Source organism: Ambystoma mexicanum, chromosome 6p, assembly GCF_040938575.1.
Source record: "Ambystoma mexicanum isolate Mex_15411 chromosome 6p, UKY_AmexF1_1, whole genome shotgun sequence".
NCBI lineage: Eukaryota > Metazoa > Chordata > Amphibia > Caudata > Ambystomatidae > Ambystoma > Ambystoma mexicanum.
Genome location: NC_090935.1, coordinates 401,825,740 through 401,844,800, shown reverse-complemented (window position 1 = coordinate 401,844,800; position 19,061 = coordinate 401,825,740). Strand labels below are relative to the sequence as shown.

At 45.0% G+C, this 19,061-nt stretch overlaps 1 protein-coding gene across 1 annotated transcript in view; it reads left to right on the top strand.

Moving 5' to 3' along the window:
* Positions 1–19,061, top strand: part of LOC138511482 (complement component C6-like) — a 504,666-nt gene that overhangs the window by 397,211 nt on the left and 88,394 nt on the right. The window contains exon 14 of the mRNA XM_069627197.1: positions 5,130–5,262. Within this exon, the coding sequence (XP_069483298.1) occupies positions 5,130–5,262 (133 nt within the window). The remainder of the gene's footprint in view (positions 1–5,129; positions 5,263–19,061) is intronic.

Genomic DNA, 19,061 nt, shown 5'->3' with positions numbered 1-19,061 from the left:
AGTGCCGCAGCGCTTCCCTTCTGTCTCAATGGAATGGTTTCAGAATGATAGGGCTCATGCTTTCTCTAGTGCTTACTCTTTCACTCGCAAACCCCAGCGCTATCTATAATGCAGACTCAATGCATACTCTAACTGCACACTCATGCGTGTCTCTAATGCATACATAATACATATGTCTAAACATGTCTCTACATGTGTCTACAGGTCTCTACAAATATAACATGTGTCTCTACATGGCACTAGCAAGGCACTTCAAATATAACAGGCCGCATTCTAACAATTGCAAATGGCTACATATATGTGGATAGTCTAATGGCACTACTTCATGTCACTACTTCATGTGACTACTAATCAGAATGTATGATGGATAACTAGATCCATAAATGGGTCACGAATTGCTAATAATTCACTATAATGAGTAACTAGATTAGTAATGGATTTCTAATGATAAAACTACAATGCTTCTCCATAATATATGGTTTTACAGAATAACAGCACAAGGGGGAGGAATGACAGAGCAAGAGGGGAGGAGTGAACAATGCGGGGGAGGAATGATAGCATGGGGGAAAGAATGACAGCCGAAGGGGGGGTAATGACAGTTGAAAGGTGGCGGAATTGCAGCTCAAGGGGGAGCAGTGATAGCTCAAGGAGGAATAACATCATAAGGGAGAAGAAATAACAATGTAAGGAGGAATAACATCATAAGGGAGAAGAAATAACAATGTAAGGCGGAATGACAGAATAAGGGAGAAGGAACAACAGCGCAAGCGGGAATGACAGCATAAAGGAGAAGGAATGACAGCGCAAGGGGGAATGACAGCATAAGGGAGAAGGAATGACACCACAAGGGGGAATGACAGCATAAGTGAGAAGGACTGACAGCACAAAGGGAGAGGAATGAAAGGGGAAGGAATTACAGCACAATGGAGGAGGGTTTGCTTTACTCTTGATGGCAAGACATAATTCCAAGTCACGCTAAGAAAGTAAATGCAGACTGGCCCTATTAGTAGTGCCAGCCTGCATATACTTTCTTAATGTGGCTTGACATGTTTTACTCGGCATCAAGGGTAAAGCAAACATAATAACACCTTTCATGTTTGCTTTACCCTGGATGCACAGTACTGCCTTTTGAAGGTGATTGTTTGCGCTTTATACGTTTTATACCATACCATAATATACCATACCATACATTGATGCAGCATCAAGGGTAAAGCAAACTTAAGTGTTACTACATGGATAGACTGTATATAGGCATACATATAGATGATTTAATAAAATAAAAAACACTTACCTGCTCACACCCTGACTATTCGCCATCACAGAGGACCAGATTGTCGTCCTCCCCACCACAAGGTGAACATGCCGACTCACAGGAGTGGACTCCTCTCCTGTCAGCGAGTCTAGAGCACATAAAGACAGCATATCTCAGCAAAATGGACCCATTCGCCTTGACTCTACCAGAGCTCTTGCAGTCAGTGCAGCACTTTCCCAAAGCTCTCGCAGCATTGGGTAAAGTGGTCCTGGTGTGAATTAGCTTGCCATGCCATGATTGCGAGAGAGCCCATAACAGTTCAGCTGTAGTGTCGGCCATTTTATAGCAGCAGGCACATTGGTGGAAGTTGGGGAGAGACTTAAGGAACACTGATTTTAAGAGCTACCTTAGTTTCTATGCTGCTTGGTACATTATTGTTACATCCACTTTTGTGCAGCTGCGCAGTGTGGTTACGAAATATAAGAACAAGGCTCCTCTACTGGCAATGTTTAATAGTTAGCTGCTCCTGGATGCAAAAGTGCCTTACATTGGGCCATTGCACCGTAACGAAAGCAATATTTTCACAGATATCGATCATTAAGTATGTTGTCAGTGTTTTGTACAGAACACGCTTTTTCAACTAGAATAAACTATGTTAGGAAGAATTTTCAAGAATGTGCTATTCCCTTCACCTTAGAGACCCCCAGCAACATTGCTGGATTTTGAGGACTTGATTTTTTTACCTGGAAGCAGTGTGAGCCTTTTTTCCCACCCTCTCATGTATTTTAAATGTGTTTTACTCTTGTGTTCTTTTATTATGGAGCGTTAGACAACTCCATAGGCATCATCTTTTCATGTGTGTCACACAGCACCCTCAGTGCAGTGACATTTTCAGGCTCTCCCAAGGTTTGAATACCTTCTCTGGGATAAACTACTGTTTCCCAGAGAATGTAAAGTGAAATTGACTTTACTAGTCTTTTCCAAAATGCTAGACCCAGCACACCGTATCTTACAATAGAGTGCTGGGGGGGTTACTTAGTATCCACTATGTCTAGAAACTCATGTAGCAGTGAAATGCTACCCTTTCCTCTCGAAATAGCTGGTGGCAGTGATTTTACAACAAACTACCATGATTTTACCCGACCGCGAACACCGGTAGCGTTAAATCGCGGGAGCCATGTTTTTCAAGATGGCGTCTGAGTCCCCTTGGTTTAAACAGGTCCCGGTCTTCTTTTTTCGACCATTTCTTTTTGGTAAGGTCCTTCTATAGTTTGTCTCTGTGCGCCAAACCAGGTTTGGCCCCTTTGTTCCTACGCCTTTGGCAGGCTTCAGGTTGGGCAGGAAGTGAGGGAGGTGCCCGAAACGTCCTGTGCTTAGTCTCCTAGGAAACCCAAATGCACTCTGGCGTGATTGGCTGGCTGACTGTCCAGCAAGGACTGCCACCCTGCTGGGTGAGTGGCAGCTAGGCTGGAATGAATGGGAGGAAACTGGATAAAAGGCGAGTCACTTGGCACGGAAGGCAGAGTCGACCACTGGAATGAAAGAACCGAAGATGAGCTGGAAGAGGACGGCTGCTGCAACTCCTGGAACGTTGGTTTTCCCGGTGAAGCCCTGCTGCAGGTCAAAATCGCCACGTTCATCTCGACAGAGAAGCCCTCAAGAACGACTTCTTCCTTTGAGTTGGTGGGACCAATCAACTTGTAAACCACCTGGATACCATTCTCGGAGCTGGTTGTATTTTCCTAAGAGTGCTGCAGGAAACCGAATAGCCAGGGAGAAGGACACCAGTTTGTGTGCTTGACAACAGCTACCGGGATTGAAAATCTGCCTTTACCAGCTTTTTGACCAGTCCCAGTGCAGTGCAGGAGTCCCCCAACGTCCTCCCTCTTGTCCACACGACTGAGGCTCAGGAACAGCAAGATCTGCAGGAACTGCCAGGAACAGACGTCTTCAGCTGCATCTTTTTCTTCAGTGTAAGGTACTGTGAATACCCGACCGAGAGAACTTCCCTCTCACTGCGAAAGTGCTTGAAACGTTGGCAACTTGCAGGCCTAGTCAGCTTGTGACCCAACATATGAATCTTTCTTTTACGAACTACTTCTGAGAACATAGGCAAAGATTTTTCCATTAACTTCCAGAACAGCTTTATCCTATACAAGACTTTAGCCCATTGACTTTGGCCTAATCTATTGCATTGAATCAACTCCTCTGGTGAATTCAAACTATTTGCACTGTTTAAGAGTAACTGTAATATTTGTTTTATTAACTTGTGCCTTTTTGCTCCTACTTCAAATGCTCTGAATGCCATTTTGCTCCTCCTGCAAAGTAGTTTAAATGCCTCAGAACCTGATATTGTGAAGTACTGAAGTCTATTTTTGTGTAATATAGATTGCCTCCTTCTAGTGAATGTTTTATAACAGACTGTGAAATAAATTAATAAGTGTTTTACCAAGAAACCTTGAGTATAAGTGTCTATTTCAATACTTTATTATAGACCTCTGTGTAACACCCTTACAGCTCAAGTTCCCTCTTGAGATAAGCCTGGCTGCTCAGCAACGCTACCACAAAACTGTGTAGTACATTCTTAAACCAAAGGGTACTGCATACAAACTCTGCCTAACAGACTATTATACAACACACTATGTCTGTTAGGCAGGGTCGGATTGGGGCAGAACATTAGCTGGGGTGCCAATGAGAAAGAGGCCCACAGACGCAAATGGCAATTCATTCCATTTGTGACAGACTGAATAGTACACAAAGGAGGGTTGTTTGGTAATATGTGTCGAACATTGTGCATTTTAGAGAATATTGGTTCAGTAACACTGGTCAAAACCAGTGGCAGCACAGTGATGTAATTCATCAAACTTTGCCACTTTTAACGGCAAAAGTGGCCACTGTGAGCAAAAAACTGTCCATCATCAGCACTGTGATTAATCCAGACAGAGCTCCTTCACAGGTATGCAGATCTGACCTAGAGGATTTCTGAAGCATGCTTGAAAAGTGATGGTCCTTCACATTGAAACATAATGAGGCTGCAGAAAAGGAAGACAGATTGGAAATCTGGCAGACAGTATGAAGTGGAAGCATTGAACATACTCATACAATGGCAAAGGTGCATTAGGTATTGGCAAAGCCAACAGTTCTGACTGTCAGTGGTAAGAATGTTTATCCCGTTGGCCCTTATTTTACTGGCTTATTTTACCCAACCCTTGATGTCGTCATCTCACAGCAAAAGGGTTAAGGGTAGAACAATGCTTACACTGAAATGTTAGTCACAGTATTTCTGGTGACATTGCCTTTTTGTGTGCCAGGTTGTTTCCTGGGCTAAAATGTGTTTCTGATAAGAACTATACAGTAGCTGGTAGGTGTTGTATAGTTTTTCACTGTTTATTGACACTGCTTGACAGAAAACTGGGGTTCTCAGACAAGATTTGAGATCTACAAGGCTGTGAAAGGGTATCCTGAATTATTGCGTGATTGGTTGCTGCTAGATTTTTGGAGGAGTAATAAAGACACGAAACCAGGAGTGACCATTGCTGTGTGTTCCCTCAAACAGCAGGGCTGATGTGCCGATGATGTTTATAATCATAGATCGATCAGTGTAGCTCGTGTACTGTGAGGGCAAGGATGTCTTCCATTGCAGGTGAAGTGACATTCTGTCGCCCCCACCTCACCCGTTAAGCAGCTGCAGGATCATATGTACTGCTGCAACGGCAGTCTGGCTCCTCTACTGGCAGAGCAACCGGCAACCCCCTAGTGTGTCTATTCGCTACAACTGGTAATGGGTTCCTATTACGGGGAGGAGAATGGAATCGATGCACCTCAAGAAGTGTTTACAGGGCTAGTCCTTAAAGTGCTATTTTTATTTCATTTGTAGATTGAAAAAAAACAATACTCTGTATCAGAAGAAGCGGAGGTTGTGTGCCTCTCCGGCTATGAGCTAGTTGGATATCAGTTCTTTCAATGTCTAAGAGATGGATCTTGGAGGCAACACGACGTACAGTGTCGCTGTAAGTACTGATCTTAACCTTTCATGACATCCCATTCTGCTTGTTCGTTCAATGTGTAGCTTGTGCCAGGAGTTGTTTGTGTTCATGTCTGTTAAACGATTATGCCAACATAACTGCATTGAAGCTCATGCAAACCGTGAGGTGTAATTATTTCATGGACATCATACTAAACACATGCATTATTCATGCTAGTGATGTATATGATTATTAGTGTTCTATGTTATCAATATATAATGTTCATAATGTAAGAATATATACACATAGGACATCCATGCCCTTTCGGGTTCCTTGTCACTCCTAGTGTCGTGGTCAAGATGCTGAATATAAATTAGAAAACCAATAAATAGCAAGCAAATGTGTAAGGGTGATACTAAGACTAGTAGCTTTGAGCTCTTAATCATAGAACCCAGAGAAATCACAGCAATGGCCTGGGAAGGTAAGGGCGTTCTCATGAAAGTTAAGCAAAATCTGTTTGCCTATTAAATGCACATTACTTACAAAAAAGATTATTCAGGGATTTCTTTAAAGTAGTACTGTACAATTTTACTTTGATTCTTTCTCTCAACTGAAGGTACCTTTTCTGGGGCCTAGAGATTTGACTATTAGTAATGACCCCAGTTTTGCTCATTATTCATGGTGGTTCTTGATGATGATTCAAGGAGGTCATAGATAAAAAAACAGAGATTGCATGGAAGGGGGAGGACTGCTTGGTGCCCATGGTCACAGCCACAAAATATGTTTATGGGAAAGAAGAAAGAAAGCCCCAACATACAGATCTGGCTATCAACCATGAACCCCGAGGGCTTCACACCCTCCTGTGTACAGTCCCTCGGGTTCCACATCGACACACACCTCTCCTTCAAGACACACATAGCTAAGAAAACTCAGACAGCTTGCTATCAATCCCTTCCTCCCTCCGGACACCTTTAGATCCACCATTCAAGCACTGGTCCTATCCCACCTGGATGAGGGCAATGCCCTCCTCAAAGGCCTCCCGTCGTCCTCCCTTGTGCCCCTAAGAAGCGTCCTGCATGCAGTCACACACCTCATCAAGGGTCCACGCAGATATGACCACATCACCCCGGCCCTCATCGACCTTCACTGGCTCCCTCTGCATGCCCAAATCACCTTCAAGTCATGCTGCATCAACTATAAAGCAGTCACCCTCAAGTCATGCAGCTACTTCGCAGAGAAACTTAGCATCTCTGGTGGACAGTGCACTACCAGAAGCCAAAGCACTTTCAGACTTGAAACCCTCCACTGCAAAAAGGAAAAAAACAGAAAACAATCCTTCTCTGCCTATCTCCGAAGACTACGGAACCTCCTCCCCATCAGCATCAGACTCTCCCCCACGCTCATACAAGATTTATCTGCTTGGTATTAGGTAACCCATCTTTTGGTATAGGTCTGTACTACACAAGTTGTTTAAAACGGTAATTGTTTGTAACAGTCAAGCAAACTTTGGAATCACTTTACAAGGTCAATAAAGTTGGTGAAGACACTTTGGGTATGCTAATACATTTCTCCTACACCCTCAAGAAACTTCAATAACAAGGATAGTATTGCATTTATCTTAAACGCCAATATACTTTTTAGACTCTTGGTTTCTGGAAGGAAGGGTTAGGGAAATAGAAAGGTTAGAACATACTTTCTCATAATGTGAAGACAGTTTAAATCCTCTAATGACATCTAGGATAGACTTTCCCAGCAGTAAATGCGTTCAACAAATTACAACCCATGAGGGGACAAGCAATGACAAAAGGGTGCCTTTTAGGAGCAAGGTCAGCCAAAGTCAATTGGACCAAGTCGATAGTTCTGATGCACTTCTTGGATAAAGTATTTCACAAAGTCAGATAGTTGAAGAAAATCACTGAAGGAACACAAGCTATTAAGCCTGTGCAAGGAGAGTTGAAATCAACTGAAAAAGGTAAGCCAGTGCACTTCTCAAGTGAGAAAGCATGACTTATGGCAATAAGGTAAGTACCCCAAAACCCTACAGTACCTTTGCTTTGAAGAAAGTGTTCCAGTTGGATTCTGCCTTGCAACAGCCAAGTAGACCTTTGTCCCTGGGTCTCAGTCGTGGGGACAAGAGGGAAGACGTCTGGCAGGCTCCTGTGGCAGTAATCAAGACTGGGTTTCATCAGCTATGGATTTTCTTAGATTCATCGGTTCTTTGTGGTTTCATCGCCTCACACACAATGCTGATGCAAAACGAATATCCACTGTTGCACTTTCACTGCTCCCTCAGTCCTGGACTCTGGTGAGGGGGCTCTGGATCAGGATTTCCTGCTTCTGGCATGTCCTTAGGAGGCTCCTAGGGCTTTTGGCTGGATTTGTTCTGCGGAAGACGTAGCACTTGATAATGGACACTCGACCCCTGACATTGGGCTTCTGCAGCACTGGAGAGGCACAGCAAGTCGGGGGCTGTGCCAATGTGGAGATTGTGTCGGGGTCAGTTGGTCCCACCAGCCCAATGGGAGAAATCTTTCTGACTGAGCTTCTCTGTCGATGCAAGAAAGGAGGTCAGCACAGCAGCAGGGCTTCACCGGACACTTCAAGGTCTGGGAGGTTGCAGCCGGCTTCTCTTCATGATTTCCTCTTCAGAGGTTTCTTCCAGTGGTCGACTCTGTCTGTAGTCCCAAGAACCTCTCCTTTTAAGCTTGTTCTCACTCATTCACAGCCTTAGGCTATCAATCACCCAGCAGGGCAGCTGTCCTTCCCAGACCTCGAGGGTGAGGAACAAAACACGCAACTATCATAAAAGGTCAAATGACGATTCACAAAAGTGCGGGGGGAGAGAAAGGAGAGGACAAGGAGGGAAGGGGGAGACATGAAAGCTGCTATCAAATGTCAGGGACAAGGTCAGGGATGAATGATAAGAGTAATTGCTAATGAACATAAAGAAAAAAGGGAGTAGGGGAGGAGGGAGTACAATAGAAAAGAGGGAAAGGAGGATATGAGGTAGCAGGGGGCAAGGAGGGGGGAAGACAGTCAAAGGGGGAAAAGGGATGGGAGGGGGCACTCAGGAGGTGAATGGGGGAAAGGGAATGGGTGGGGTCACACAGAAGGTCACTGGGGCAATGGGGTGGATGGAGCACACAGAGGGTCATGGGGCAATGGGGTGGGTGGGGGCACACAGGGTCATGGGGGGCAATGGGGTGGGTGGGGGCACACAGAGGGTCACAGGGGCAAGGGGGTGGGTGGGGTGCCCACAGAGGGACACGGGGGGCAATGGGGTGGGTGGGGGGCACAGGTTCACGGGGGGCAATGGGGTGGGAGGGGGCACACTGGGTCACAGGGCAATGGGGAGGGTGGGGGCACACAGAGGGTCACAGGGGGAAATGGGGAGGGTGGGGGGCACGCAGAGGGTCACAGGGGGCAATGTGGTTGGTGGGGGCACACAGAGGGTCACAGGGCAATGGGGAGGGTGGGGGGCATACAGAGGTTCACATGGGGCAATGGGGATGGTGGGGGGCACACAGCGGGTCACATGGGGTTAATGGGGTGGTTGGGGGCACACAGCGGGTCACAGGGGCGATGGAGAGGGTGGGGGGCACACAGAGGGTCACAGAGGTGGCGTACCATGATGGACAGGGGTAGACAGGGCCTCGTCATGGGCCTTTGTCTGTAGTGGCCAGCTCCCACCTGCCGGTTGCCCTGAAAGGCTTAAGGGCCAAAATGCAACCAATGGGAAGGGGGAGCCGAGCCAGGCCGAGGCAGCGATGTAATATGGTGCTGCAATATTTGGCTTCCAGACAAACAATGAGGTAAGGCTGCACTAAGCCTTCAAAGTAGCAGAAAAGTCAGGAAAAGCACAGAAGGAAGTATGCTGTATCTCCAAAGGGATGATCAACTGGCGTGCCAATTATTTGTAATTTACATGATTGAATTTTTGTTATTAAATAAAATAATGCGGCGCCAGCATGCACTTCAATAAAAATGCTGGGCTTACCCCAGTATCACTGCTGTTAAAATGTAGCAAGGTGGAGCAGGATGGAGTGCCCCACGCATCGTTGTCTACCTCAGATAATGAAGAAAAGAAGCAGAGTCAAGTGAGGGGCCTCGTCGTGGGGCTTAGTCTGTAGTAGCCGGCACCCGCCTCCCGATTGCTCTGATTAGCCTAAGGGCCAAAATGCAGCGAATGGGAAGGGGGAGCCGAGCCAAGCAGAGGCAGCGATGTAATATGGTACTGCCATGTTTGGCTTCGAAACAAACAATGAGGCAAGGCTGCAGTAAGCCTTCAAAGTAGCAGAAAAGTCAGGAAAAGTACAGAAGGAAGTAACGCTGCATCTCCGGAGGGATGATCAACTGGCGTAGCAATTTTTTGTAATTTACATGATTGAATTTTCGTTATTAAATAAAATAATGCGGCACTAGCATGCACTTCAATAAAAATGCTGGGCTTACCCCAGTTTCAGTGCTGTTAAAATGAAGCAAGGTGGAGCAGGATGGAGTGTCCCACGCATCGTCGTCACCCTCAGATGAAGGAAGAAAAGAAGCAGAGTCGAGAAAGTAGGATAAGGGGCTACTAGTTAACCCCCAGCACTCCACATAAGATGGTGTGCTGGACCTACAAAGTAAAAAGGTAAGTAAGATCAATTTTACCTTACTATTCTTGGGAACAGTAGTTTACCCAAGAAAAGGTATTTAAACCTTAAGAGAAATCCAAGGGATTTCTCAGTGACACTGCACTGAGAGTGCTGTGTGTCACTATACAAAAAGCAGATGCCTATGGAGTTTGGCAGACTCCAAAAACATTGAAAAAATGAAATCCTAGTCAGGGAAAAACACAGGAGTGAGTGAGAAAAAGGCCCCACTCACTAAGGAGTTAAAATTAAAAAGTCCAGCAAAAGAGCTGGGGGTCTGTAAGGTAAAAGGCCATTAACGCAGAAATGAACATTCTCCATAACAACTACTGCCCCACAGGAGAACAAGGTTGAATAGTGGCTAAACTGCCTACTTGGCCCTCACACTTCTACAAAACAACAGTGATCCCAATCACAAAGATGAAACAGGCACAGTCAAGAGATATGCCTCCTTCGTTTTTGCCGTAAAGTGGGCCGAAGGCAGGCTATAAGCATGAGAGTGGTTTGAATGTTAGATAGCAACAACCCAAACAGTAATAGTACAACATCCAAAATCAAGCAATGTCCAATCAAGGTTCTATACAAATATAAATAGTTTAACTAAACACACCAATATGCAATAAAAAAAGGGACTGGAAAACACTAACAAAACCCACCCCTGTAAAGGAAGACCGAGTAATGCAGAATGTAATGAGGCAAGCACCCCCAATACTTTGCAGGGAGGAGAAGGCTATAATGTTAAAAAAAAGGATATTTCTTTGGGGAAAAGGTGCAAAGGGGGCTTAACCTGTCCCTATAGTTCCAACAACTGAAAGAGGGGGGCTGAGTCATGTCTACGGTACCTTAGTCAGTTCATGGCATTTCAACTGCATTGAATCAAGTTTCCTAACATTATGCGAGTGGGCCGAACCAAGTCTGGATGCGGCGAGTCACAGTCATCCAGAGAGGTAGCCTGCACTGAGTCAAGTTTGTGATTAAAGCTCTCTGCTCTTCAGTGATTTAAGGATGGCTGTGGGTCGATGATGAAGATACTGGTGGTTCTAAGCACTGTTCGACAAACATCGACATGGTAGAAGCAGGAGACCAGCTGATTTACTTATTCCAGTGCTTTATGTCCCATTCCAGGGGCTCAGTGGCAGGATGAGTCCTTGTTCTCATTCTTCCAACGTGAGGGAGGCTGGCTAACACCTGCATCATAAATCATTCACCTCCAGTGAGGTCCTAAGTACCAATGTAGCTTTCAGAAAGGCAGGTATTGCTCCAGCAGCGGTTTACCTCCAATGTGACTTGGGGATGGGTAGGGAGCAGAGCTTGCCCCTGCCTTGGAGTACTCATTCACCACAAAGGCTGAGGACTTTGAAGGTCAAATCTCCCAAAAGAGGCCCAGATACATTCAAGGAATGAATCAAAGAAAAAGGGGGAGACCCCCATCCTTATAAAGGCTACAAGCCTGCTTTAAGACAGGCAGGAAAGACAAGCCCACAGAAAACCAGGATGGAGGAAACCTTCCTCCTTTTTGTTCTGCTTTACCCGCCTGCCTAAACCTGCCCCTACTCTAAACCTTTTCATGTGGAATCCCCTGTTGTGAAGCAGGCCTTTGTTATGGAATTGCCTCTTTGAAGCTAGGTCTACTGTGAGCCACCAAGCCTGGCATGGAGTAGTTACCAAAGCTCCCAGAATGTCAACAGAGGCAGGCATCCTGCTCTTTGACTCATTCACTGGAATGCAAACAGGCAGGCATACACATTGCCTCTCTTAACATGTCAGAGCTCACAGAGTTGATACAGGTATGCTACAAATCAGATGTGGCTTTCAACAATTATGTGGACCACCAGCCACCATACCAACATCTAACTATTCCTAATAACTCCAGCTTCTGCTGTACCTGGTAGGTAGTTTATCATAATTATCATAATTTTGGAACAGAGGTGCATATGTATTGCAGCATCTCCACTGCAGTGACTTTTCTGTCCTGTGACCTCTGAACCTGTTCTGTGCGATGGAGAGCACAAGCTTGAAATCAGGATACTAATGCAGCAGGACAGAGGTGTATACTATGGTTTTGGCACAGAGTTTAATGAAAGGAAGTCTGTTTAGCAGACCACCCGTTCTGAGATGTATTACCCACATAATTTTATTATTAATAAAAATCAAAAAAGCCAGTGCTTCCCTACCCTTGCCAGATATCAACCATTCACATGCACCCAAGAAAAAAGGTTGAGACTAACCTTTCTAATAATCTGGCTCATCTTCAAGTCGAAAGTATCTACTGAGGCCATCTGCATTGGAGTGCTGTAAAGCAGGTTTGTGTTGGATATCCACGTCCAATCTCTGTAGGAATATATCTCAAAGCAACAGGAGTCCTCTCCCTGCATGCATGACCATTATCCACTTAAGAGTTCTGTGGTATGTTTGGACTGTGAAGTGAGAGCCATAAATATAGGCGTTCAGCTAGTACATGGCCCGCACCAATGCAAAAGCCTCCTATTCAGTTTTTACCCAGTTGTGCTCTCGCTTCGTCAAGCACCTACTAAGATATGCACAAAGTTGATCTACCCCCTCAGAGCTTAGCTGCACGAACACTGCTCCATTTCTGAATTCACAAGCGTCTGTCTGAGTGATGCATTCCTGCCTATAATCTGGGATCTTCAGAACTAGGGTCAAGCTCTCTGTTTGTATGTAATTCCCCTGGGAGCTGTGTTTGGAGTGTACGGATGACATTTTCTTTATAGGGATAGCGGGAGGATCCATGTGTGAGTGACTCCACATATACATCAATTGTAAGGGGAGTTATTCCTTCTAAATGCCTTAAGCTCCCTCGTCTGAGCTAGGGGAAGGAGCCCATCCACATACAAATATACTATTTTTCCTTTACTGTTATTTAATGGCTTATTGTACAGTTGCGCCTATCAAGAGGGAAAATGCTATATGTCAGTATTATACCAGTTATAGCCCCTTGCAAGCATTGACACCAACAGACAATGGATCCGGATGTGTGATTTCACAGACAGCCCAAAAGTATTGAAGTATTTCCTGATTTCAGTGTCTTTATGCCATGTTCCATCCGTGGGTCATAGCAGACCATAAATTGCATTGTCTTCATGGCTGAGTTCTAATACATTCATGAGAGCCTAGCAGCTGTACCTATGTACTCCTCTCCTTTTGTTATTCTGGAGCTCCTCCACAGGTTCTTCTGTACAGAATTGGTGTTTGTTTCTTAAAGCATGGTTCCAGTACAATTAGTCATAGTGTGCCTTCACATCTCCCGACTCCTTCTACAGGCCCCACAGATGCTCTGGAAAGGATGATGACATGTATAGTCATTGTTAGCTAGTGCCTTTTATAGAATCCCTCAATTGTGTTTCTGGTCGAGGAATGGTGGAAGTCCATTTGAAGGATTGCGTGTCCTGTTTGAATGTCCTTCTGGCTGTATGGAGTTACAGTAGAATGAATGCTGTGTACCTATTCAGCTCACAGAATGTTGTGAGGGTGCTTTGATTGAGTGTTCTATGTGAAAGTCATTTGCGAGCTGAGCTGGGTTGACTGTGATAGCCGGTGGGTGTATCCTTGTCCTACATGTAATTTGGGCTTTAAAGAGGAACCGAAGAATAAAGCCTACACATTACATGCAGCCGTCTACCTTGTGAGTTATCAGCCTTTGTCCGGTAAAATTTAAATGCAATGAAAGATAATGAAACAGTGCACTTGAGGAGATGTGTTCTACCATGCAAAAGTGGTATGATGTGACTTGGTTGGAACCATACCATGTCACGTGGAGTTTTGTCTGACAGGGGTTCTGATGCTGTCAGATGGTTCTTGTGTTCTTGTTGACTTTCTTAGAATTCCAGTATTTGCCAGTTGAAGAGTTTCTGTGTTGCCTTTGGTTGTCCTGGCTGTGCTGGGGGTCTTTGTAACCTGCTGATTAAAGCATTTCAGTAACGACTACGTGCCTCGTAGCACTCATCATAACATTGGCGACGAGGAAATTGAAAGAGGCAGTCCCCCAGCAGCATATGAAGCCGCTCCGCCGTGTGCGTTGTAGCAGCCAACGAGGGAGCGGACGTTTATTCTGGTGCTCAGCATGCTCATACGTGTCCAAGAGAAGAAGTTAGTAATTCTCCCGGCCCCTCCCGCTACTCCCCTGCGCCTGTTTCTCTGATCTCTGAAGGCTGCTGTCGCTGCCGCAGCTCGCGAGTGAGGCCCCTCTGAAGCGACAGGCTTTACCGTATATTACATTACGGTATAGAGGCTCACCCCTGATTCGGGCAAATGTACTAAAAGGAATAGAGGAGCGCTCATATCAGCCCCGCTTCAATCAAGCCGTTCCAAGCAAGGTACCGGACGGAGAAGGATCTCCTGAGGAAGAAGAGAGCTGCAGGAGGGAGAGGCACACTCACAAATAAAAGTAAGTGGAGAAAGGAAAAGAGAAGAAATCTTACTGAGCACCCAGAAAGTAAAGGAATGATGTGCAACCATGAAGGGAAGTGACACTTTTCCATGCTGAGCAGTCTGAGTTGAAGAAAGTAGTGACCTCACATATCTAGGAAATTACTAGCAGTCACCACGAGTTTCAAGGAGGTGTGTCGGACATGGACAGGAAGCGACATAAGCAACCACTTACCAGACAGCGAAAGACTAAGTGAACTGCATTATGGTGCAGATCTAATTGCAGTATTCATGCCCATGCCGGGTTCTGCAAAGATATTGTTGGTACAATGGCGTAAGGGTTTTATGCACTATGTTAGAGCGGCTGGCGGTAATTCATACTCCAGTGAGAGAAAACTAGAGTTATTGTTGCACTTTTTGGGCTACGAAAGTCAGAGGATTTTTGAAACGCTTCCACAGCTGTCGGTTGATGGAGGAGGTGAGGCTGCAAATGATTTTGAGACTGCCTTACTAAAATTGTATTTACACTTCAATCCTAAAATCCTAAAACTAGACGAGCCTAGCCTGGACGAGGTGTTGGAAATAGCGAGACGTGTTGAACACTCATTGGCTTGCATGGCGAAGTTGACGAAGAAAGAATGCAATGAGTCAAAGGAAGGGAAAGTGGAAGTGTTAAATGTAGGCGAATCCAAGAACAAGAAGAAGGGCAAGGACCAACCAACCAGTAGCACGAGGATCCGTGGAGGACAAAAGAAGACAAGGAAGTTACCAGAAAGGAGAGAAAAGAGAGGAACGACTATGTTTCCGGTGTGCGAAAAGCAGTCATTTTGCAGCATCAGTGGTGTGCCCAGGATGAAGGGCCACATGGGCGAAGTGCAAGAGCAAGGGCCATTTTGCAAACTGTTGTAAGAACTATCAATTTGGTCAGTTCAATCAAAGGAGAGTACTTTATGTTAATGAAGAAGACGAAGGGAGCTCTTTGGATGAAGAAGGGACATTACCGGAGCAGAACATAACTGTTAATATGATAAATGTTGTGTTGAACAGTGAGGAGGAGGACAGATTTGAGCATCCATATGTGTTTGTAAGAGTGAATGGAAAGGAGGTGCGCGTGATGGATGACTCGGGATGAAAAATTACCTTAATATCAAAGGATGTTTTCGAAAGGGAGGTGAAGGGAGACATCCGGAATTTGTTGAGACCCGACATTAATCCTGGGGGATATAACTGGGGACAGGATAGAGTTATTAGGTTATTGTATGGGAAAGTTTGAGTTTAAACGGTGCCACAGTGAGGGAAAATATATGTCACGAAGAAGGGACTTACATTGCTGGGATGGAGAGAGCAGAGAAATCTGAAGATAAGACTTGATACCAATGAGGAGGAGCAAGTGCTACAGGTGGGGTGTACGCCTGCTGAGAGACATCCCAACTTTTTTAGGAAGCGTGTTGGTAAAATAAAGGGCGTTCAACATCAGATAATTATAAAAAAGGGAAGTATACCAATTGTTGCAAAGTTGAGAGCCGTTCCTTTGGCCTTGAGGGATGGAGTTAAGAGAGAGTTTGACAAATTGTTACAGATGGGTGTAATTGAGAAGGCAGGGGGTGTGGATTGGGCTTCACCTTTAGTAGTGGTAAAAAAGGGATCTAGTGAATTGAGATTGTGTGTGGACTTGCGTGAGATCAACAAGTGTGTGTTGGTTGACAGACATCCGTTATCAAACATGGGAGGTATGTTAGCGAGTGTGGGGCGTGGTAAGGTATTTACGAAGTTGGACATGGCGTCTGCTTATCATCAGGTGGGATTGGAAGAAGGATATCATAAATTGACGGCATTTATTACACATGAAGGGGTATTCCAGTTCAAGAGGATGCCATTTGGCCTGGTATCCGCTTCATCTGTATTTCTGAAAGTGATGACAGATTATCTAAGGGAGTGAAAGGTGTCTTTTGCTTTCAAGAAGATGTGCTGATATGTGGTAAGACAGTGAAAGAGCATGATAAGATATTGGACACTGTGTTGAGGATCTTCGAGGAGAGGGGGTTCACATTGAGAGAGGAAAAATGTAAATTTGGTGTGACTAAAGTAGAGTACCTGGGTCATGAAGTGTTTAGTGAAGGGGTGAAACCGAAAGGGAGTCTGATGAATGCCATAAGGTAGGTGAATAGGCCTACCAATAAGATTGAATTGAGGTCATTTATTGGTATGACAGAATTTTACCCAAGGTTTGTGGAAAATTATGCGGTTAAGGTGATAGAGATGAGAAAGCTGTTAGAGAAATGCACAGAATGTGTGTGAAGGGAGGAGTGTGAAAAGGAATTTGAGAGGATAAAGGAGGAAATAAACTTGGAGCATCCTTTAGGTTGTTTCGATACAAGAACTACAGTGATTACGGTGGATGCCAGCGATGGAGGTGTTTGTGCTGTGTTGTCACAGTTGTGTGATGATGGAAGTGAAGAAGTGATTGCCCATACGTCTCGAGGATTGAGAGGCTCAGAGGTGAGGTATTCTGTGTTAGAGAAGGAAGCTTTGGCATGCTATTGGGCTGTGGAGAGATTCAAAAACTTTGTGTGGAGAATTGATTTCATTATTCAAACTGACCCTAAACCTCTCAAGGTGATTTTTGAGAATACGGGCTTAGATGAAGTGTCTCGGAGAGTGGGTGGATGGGTCACCAGGATGCAATGTAATTGATTTAAAGTGGAGGTGATTCTGGGAAAGGAGAATATTCTGGTGGACAGCCTATCGAGATTGAATGTATCATCATACAACCAGGTTGACAGTGTTGACATAGAGATGGTTTTTTGTCAATTCCGATGGTATTGTGTCCAAGGAGGAGCGGATTGAGGAAATGAGGAAGGACGAGATGTTGAGTCGTGTGATGGCTTATGTAGTGTCCTCTAGTTAACCAAAAAGAGTTGATTTGTTAGAAAGGGAGAAGCCGTTCTGGGAAGTGAGGGATGAAATGTGTGTGTTGGGTGGTATATTGTTCAGATGGGAGCATGCAGTGGTTCCCAAGGGTATTCGTGGTAAGGTAATAGATTTAGCTCATTGTGGTCGCATAGGTGTTACCAAGACCAAGGGTGTTTTGAGGTTACGATTATTGGTGGCCGGGGTTCGATAGAGATATTGAGAGACAGTTGAGTGAATGTCCAGTGTGTGTTAAGACTGGTAAAGGTGTGGAGGCGAGGAAGCAACCTATGGTAGAAGTAGGTATCCCTCCATCAGTGTGATGTGGCTATGGACATACTGGGTCCTGTGGATCTGGGTTATGGGAGGTGTAGGTTTGTGGTGTTGGTCATGGATTTATTTTCGAGGTGGTGTGAATTCAAGGTAGTGAGAGAAATTTCAGTGGAGAGTATGGTTGATGTTCTTCAAGGTGTGTTTGCAAGGGAAGGTGTCCCGGAAAGTATTCTTACGGATAACGGTACAAAATTTACTGGAGTTTGTTTTGCTAAGTATCTGCGGCAATGTGTAGTGAAACACAAGAGGTCACCTCTGTACCATCCCGAAACTAATGGGATGGTCAAAAGAATGAATAGGTGTGTGATGGAGAGTATTCGTATGGCTCAAGAGAGTGGGTATGACAAAAAGGTGGCTATTCAAAATAGATTGTGGGCTTTGCGCATGTCTCTGCATTCCACCACCGGTTTGTGCCCTTTTGAATTGATGAGGGGTTGCAAGCCTAATTCTGCAGTGAGTCCTTCGTGGTTGGGTAGGAGTAGAGAGTCAGATTTGGCTGTTGATGAGGTAAGGAGAATGTTGAAGAAGAAAAAGGAGAAATGGGTTATGTGAGAGAATGAGAGGAGGGGCAAGAAAGAGTTAAGAGTAGAATGTGGTGACTGGGTAAGGATCAAAAAAGGGGTTGTTAAGAGAAAGGGAGATTCCTTGTATTCTGAGCATCTGAAGGTTGTTGCTGTGTTGAAAGAAGCTGTTCGGGTGTCGGGGGGTCAGGTGTGGAACAAGGACAGAATTGCGGCAGTAAGGAGGAGTGGTGTGGGAAAAGGAGGGAGATGTGTTATGGTGTGACTTGGTTGGAACCATACCATGTCACGTGGAGTTTTGTCTAACAGGGGTTCTAATGCTGTCAGAGGATTCTTGTGTTCTTGTTTACTTTCTTAGAATTCCAGTATTTGCCAGTTGAAGAGTTTCCGTTTTGCCTTTGATTTTCCTGGCTGTGCTGGGGGTCTTTGTGTGGTATAACTTGCTGATTGAAGCATTTCAGTAACGACTACGTGCCTCATAGCATTCATCATAACAAAATAATAAAATTGAAATGCAATAAAAGATAATGAAACAGTGTACTTGAGGAGATGTGTTCTACCATGCAAAAGTATTAGGGTTGCCTTGCATCAGGAGTGCTCATCTACAGGGGTGTTGCTAGGTCTGGAAAAGATCTGGAGCTACAACCAGAAGACCCTGGGCAATAACCCCCACGCCCACCCAGCAACACCTCTACTCACATACAGTTAGGGTACTCCTCTCATTCAGGACTGTGCAGAGTTTAATAAACGTACCTGTCCATCTAATGCCTGATCTGCTTGCCTGTACCCTCTTCAATTTATGAATTCTGGGAAGGAATGTTGTGCATGCACTAGTGGGATCCTTGAATGCAATTGGCTTTTTGAACACGTATGATCTCATTCATATTTAAACATACTGGTTTGCAAAAAGATTTGAGTTTACATTGCTTCCCGTATTTTGCTTCTATTATTAGTACTCAGCGAGAGTCAAGCAGAATGTAACACACATTCTGATTATTCTCAGCCGGGATTCCAGCCGCTTTGTCCACGGCAGGGGGCGTGGCAGCCCCTCAGCCAATGAGGA